Raw genomic sequence first — 5,234 nt, forward strand, 5'->3', positions numbered from 1 at the left:
TAACAAATGGATTTATAAGTGAACTTTGAAATGCAACTTGTTTCTAAGTTGAGTTCTGCTTTTTCCTGTCCGGGTTAACGAGAAGTTAAATACTATACTTAAAATGTTCAATACTTTATAGGATTTGCTACCAATATTATTTAGCTTATGAAGTATAAGTTGTCCTTTTAAATTGTTTAACAATTGAGAAAAAAGTCAAAGTTATACTTGAAAAAGACATTTTATAGTAACGAAGTTCTAACATTTACTAACAAAAAACTATCTGAAAATTTACAAAGCCTTTATAATTGCACAAATTGCTAATGTAAAATATTTTTCAATGATTATCTACAATGCTGATATGATTAATTCCAAATACATCAAGTTAATGGTACATTTATTTTATTTTTTATTCAATTATAGAGCAAAGTTATCGATGTTATTTGGCTTCTCATAGTGAATTTCCAGAATCAGTCTGACATTCATGGTCCAAATCAAATTTTACTGTAGGAATGCTGGTGATTGAGGACCAAATTGGGGTAATAGAAATTCATGAACTAATTCCCCTTGTTGATACTTATTTCCTAATTTTGTTCTTTTTTTCTTGTAAAAACATTGAGTTTTCTTAAACAGAGGTCTATTGATTTATAACTCCAACTTTTATGCTTTGCGTTCTTATGCCATCCATTAGAACATTACTATTTCAACAAGAATTTCTTCTATGATCTTGAAACTTTGTTCTTTGCTTCTTGTTACCCAAGTATTACGGTAAACAATATTTTATGAGGCATTTAATTTTCACTTTAAAAGGTTAACAAATTATCCAGTGGAGTTACAGTCGGTAATTTGTGGACTTGGATTATGCGTTTTAAAGGCTTTGAGCAACATTTGACAGGTGAAGCACTGAATTTGCTCGTTGGTGTTACTGTGAACAACATTCTTTCAAATTTGCCAATTTTAGCACTCGTTTCTTGAATGACAGTTTTACCAAGGAAATCTACACATTTTTTTGTTAGGCTGGAAAGAGGCTCTGAGAAATTATAGGATTTCTCAGATATGTTTTTGGATGTTTGCATAGTAGTTTTCTTCTTTAGTTTATCTTCTACAACTCTGCGACACACTGCAAAAGATATTGCCTGCATACTCTTCCTCCATGCTGTAGGCATGATTTTTTTAGGTTTGGTAGAAGTAATAAATTGAGTATTAATTCCAGGTTTGATAACTTCATCTCTTTCTAAAGCAAAATGTACTCTTTTGTGTGGGCCAATGTTTCTATTTTCCAAAGGATAGAGCAGCAGCCTATTTTTTGTCAAAATAAACATTTGTACATGCCTAGTCTCATGAAAAATTATGGGATTTGTGGAATTTTGTTCCTGTGAATTAAAGAAAAGAGTACTTAGTCATCAGTCTATTGAGGCAAGATGGCTACATATATTTTAAACAAAATAAAATATTCAAAAAAAGATACATAGAAGTTTTAAATATGAATGATAGTGATATTCAAACGCACACACAAAAACAAGTACTTGTATGTGACATACTTCTTTCTCTTCTTAATATTTTATCAGGATGTTAGCGTTAAAAATCTGAACTTTGGGCCTTCTAAAACCCTTTTGTAAATAAGGTGGGCTATTGGTAGAATAAAACATCATTCTGACATTTCTTAGGTTTTCATGTCCAGAATTAAGAAGCATATAAAAAAAATGGATTGAGTCAAAGGTCATGAGACATAACTGATTACAAACACAAATTGCAAACTCTGGATATCCTAGTAAATAATTCAGAAAATCTAAAATTATCTTTACAACGGTTGTATTTTTTATTGTGCCCCAATACTTAACACATAAGAAGTGCCCAATATATATTTGCAGTATAAAGTAGCCAAAGTGATAGATTGACTTTAAGATAGACTATTTTTATCACAGTAATAGCAAAATGTGTATGTATGAGCTTCTCATGAATCTCTTCCACACATTTCTAGAGCAAAAAAATTAACTCCAAAAAAACTTTTAAGTATAAATATTATCAGTGTTTAGTTTACAATGACTGCTACTTTTTCTTTAGATATCCTATATAATAAAAGCCTAATATGCTAAGTGTCTGACGTCCAACCATTTGACGAGTTACTATGATGCACACTGACCACTAGGGAACATATACTCCAACTGGTAAGTTATAGCTTGCTGCTGGGGTCCAGCTGATCAGGCCTGGGTGAGGCAGGCCAGACACACTCTGGAGTGCTCCCACAGTCCCTCCCCAGCTCTGATCATGCACCAGTGGGGTCCCTCGGCCTGCCCTGCACCCTCTCTCAATCTGGGACCCCTAAGGGGATGTCGTAGAGCCAATTTCGTCCCGATCCCTGGAGGCCCCACTAGTACATGAATCTGTGCACCAGCCCTCTAGTATAATGCTATATAATAAAAGGCTAATATGCAAATGAACTGAACAGCAGAACGACTGGTCACTATGATGTACACTGACCACCAGGGGGAAGACGTTCAATGCAGGAGCTGCCCCTTGGTGGTCAGTGCTCTCCCACAGTGGGAGCGCCACTCAGCCAGGAGCTAGGCTCACAGCTGGCAAGTGCAGTGGCGGTGGCAGGAGCCTCTCCTACCTCCAAGGCAGCACTAAGGATGTCCAACTGCTGGGGAGCAGTCCTAAGCCATCAGTTGGACATCCCCCAAGGGCTCCTGGTCTGCAAGAGGGCGCAGGCTGGGCTAAGGGACCGCTCCAAGTGCACAAATCTCATGCACCAGGCCTCTAGTTAATAAAATAAGAAACTAAGATCTATCTAATTATATATTAGTATACTTAGTTTAAAGACATGTTAATGCCTATGATTTCCCCCCAAATGACAGAAGATCGAGTTTTGCAATCCATTGGTGATGCCATTGTTATCCACTTAACCACAGTAATGGAGATGTGTCATATTTTTGTTCTGTCCAATACCTTAAGAATTTTTCACCTTTCAAATCTATGTACCATTAAGGATAAGCAGGCTGTGTCAGCCTCTCTTGAGGTTAGGGCATAGGCATGTGACCTGGGCTCTTCCAGTAAGATATATCAAAGACAAGTCTTTAATTAAGAAAAAGCAAGGACTCTGAAAAAATTGTTAAAACTATTTTAGTGAGGATGGTGATGGATATATATAGCTTTGAAGGGCAGCAGTAGCAAGGTTATTAGAAATAGTGTCCCCTGCCCAGAATTAGAGTCGTTGACAATAGCATGGGCCCCAGTGGAGCAGTCTGAGTCTATAACTTGGTGACTTCTGACTGGACAGCTTTCAGCCTTCCTAGAGACTCTGTGAGCTGCCAAATAGCCTGTAATAAGTGGACTTTCTGGTTGAAATAGCTGAAGTAGATTGATAGAAAAGTGATGCATGATCCATTTTTTTTAAATACCGTTTTTATTTTATATTTCCTTACAATCAAGAAAATTTGATAAAGCCTTCTTCATTTAAAAACATGCAGAATGTTCAGCTGATGCAAAGCAACCCTCAATTTGGGGGGGACGGTTTCAAAAAGAGCATTAGGACTTTAAGTGTGTGAAACCAAAAGAAGGATTTACCAAAGATTCTGGTCACTCGAACATGACATTCCCACAAGTCGTGGAATACACATGTTTACTGAACAGCAGTAAACTGTTACCTGGTGATCAGTTACTGTCTTTGCCGGACTAATGTTGATTATCTTGGCATCTGGCTTTTTCAATTCATCCTCAAAGCATAAGGGGAGCAAGCTTTTCTTTCCTACTGCATGAGACTCACTTAATGGATCAATTCTGACAGATTTATTTTCTTTTGTACAAAAATCATTCATCTGTAGAGGAGATTTTCTTCTGAAAATGAACACAAGTTCAGTATAAATGTCTGTAGGGCTGATTTCAGCTCGCCAGTTTTTGTCTGCCCCAATTCCTCAAAGTCACTGCCCACATCGCCCCCAAACCCTTTGCCATAGATCAGACAAGAAATGGCTTCCTGCCTGGTTTGGGGGAGGAGAAGAGGGGGAGGAGGGGACAGCAAGTGGTGGTGAAAGCAAGACAGTAATCTGTGTGCCTCTTTGGCTTTTCAGAGGGGGAAGGAATATTATGTAGGTTGAGAACACCAAAGGTGGAGAGGTATTTCCACATCCTTTGAGATTCTGGGAGAAAGTGCTTTGCAGGGCAGCTTCCTGCCAACATAGGGTGGCCCCAGCTTTTCAACAGGATGGAATAGCGGGGTTAGGCAGAGAGGATATAATGTTCATGTTAGCTCTCCCTTGGTTCATAAGTGACATGGACACTGAGTTTAGACTTGCCAAGGAGCTTGCCATTGCAAGGATGAGGTAACCCATAGCAAAGGTTTGGCATACGTGCTGGACAATTGCAGAGCAGATGAAGGAGATGGAAGAGACTCAGAAAGTCCTACCTTACTGATGAATGGTAAGAGTGGACCCTATCTAAATTCAGAGAGAATAGACCATATATACCAGTACATGAACCGGAGATAGCACATCTAGGAATGAGACCAGCAGTAAAGGATATTGACAAAGACCCTTGGTCAAGGACCTCTCCTCAGTCACAAAGTCCAGTGAGCCGCTCACTCATCTACTCAGATACAATCTTAGAAAGAAAGAGGAGGATGGAGGTAAACCTAAAGAGACTAAATATTATTGCTCCAAACAAATTTTAAAGCACACTGGATTAATATGATTATTTTTCATTACACAGAGTTTGAGGATTCTCAACTATTGTAGTCTCTACACTCATTTTACCATGTCTTTCTCTCCATTTGACTGTAAACTTGCAGCAGATAGAACATGTGTTCAAGGTCCACATGTAATGCTGACTAGCTGAGCAGTCAAGGATCAGCCATTGGATTGTAGTATGAACCTAAATAGTCATAAGCCAGAATAAATTCATTCTGGTCTACTTGAAAATAAAAGCAGAATCTTTTCCTATTAGAAACATGTTTGATTTGCACAGCAAAGGAAACCATCAACAAAACAACAAGAAGACCCACTACATGGGAGAACATATTTGCCAATGATATCACCGATAAGGATTTAATCTCCAACATTTACAGGGAACTCATGCAACTTAACAATAGGAAGATAAACAATCCAATCAAAAAATGGGCAACGGACCTAGACAGACAATTTTCGAAAGAGGACATACAAAAGGCCAAAAGACATATGAAAACTAGCTCAAAGTCACTAATTATATGAGAGATGCAAATCAAAACGACAATGCGTTATCATCTCACACCGGTCAGGGCC

General features: G+C 38.1%; 1 protein-coding gene across 1 annotated transcript in view; it reads right to left on the reverse strand.

Moving 5' to 3' along the window:
* Window positions 1-782: 782 nt before the first annotated feature.
* Window positions 783-5,234, reverse strand: part of LOC102755190 (chromosome unknown open reading frame, human C1orf141) — a 32,282-nt gene continuing 27,830 nt past the window's right edge. Inside the window, exons 7-8 of the mRNA XM_006766916.1 lie at window positions 3,627-3,816; window positions 783-1,352 (exon numbers count right to left, since the gene is read on the reverse strand). Coding sequence (XP_006766979.1) covers window positions 783-1,352; window positions 3,627-3,816 — 760 coding nt within the window. The remainder of the gene's footprint in view (window positions 1,353-3,626; window positions 3,817-5,234) is intronic.

This window comes from Myotis davidii, unplaced genomic scaffold (genome assembly GCF_000327345.1).
Source record: "Myotis davidii unplaced genomic scaffold, ASM32734v1 scaffold122, whole genome shotgun sequence".
Classification (NCBI taxonomy): domain Eukaryota; kingdom Metazoa; phylum Chordata; class Mammalia; order Chiroptera; family Vespertilionidae; genus Myotis; species Myotis davidii.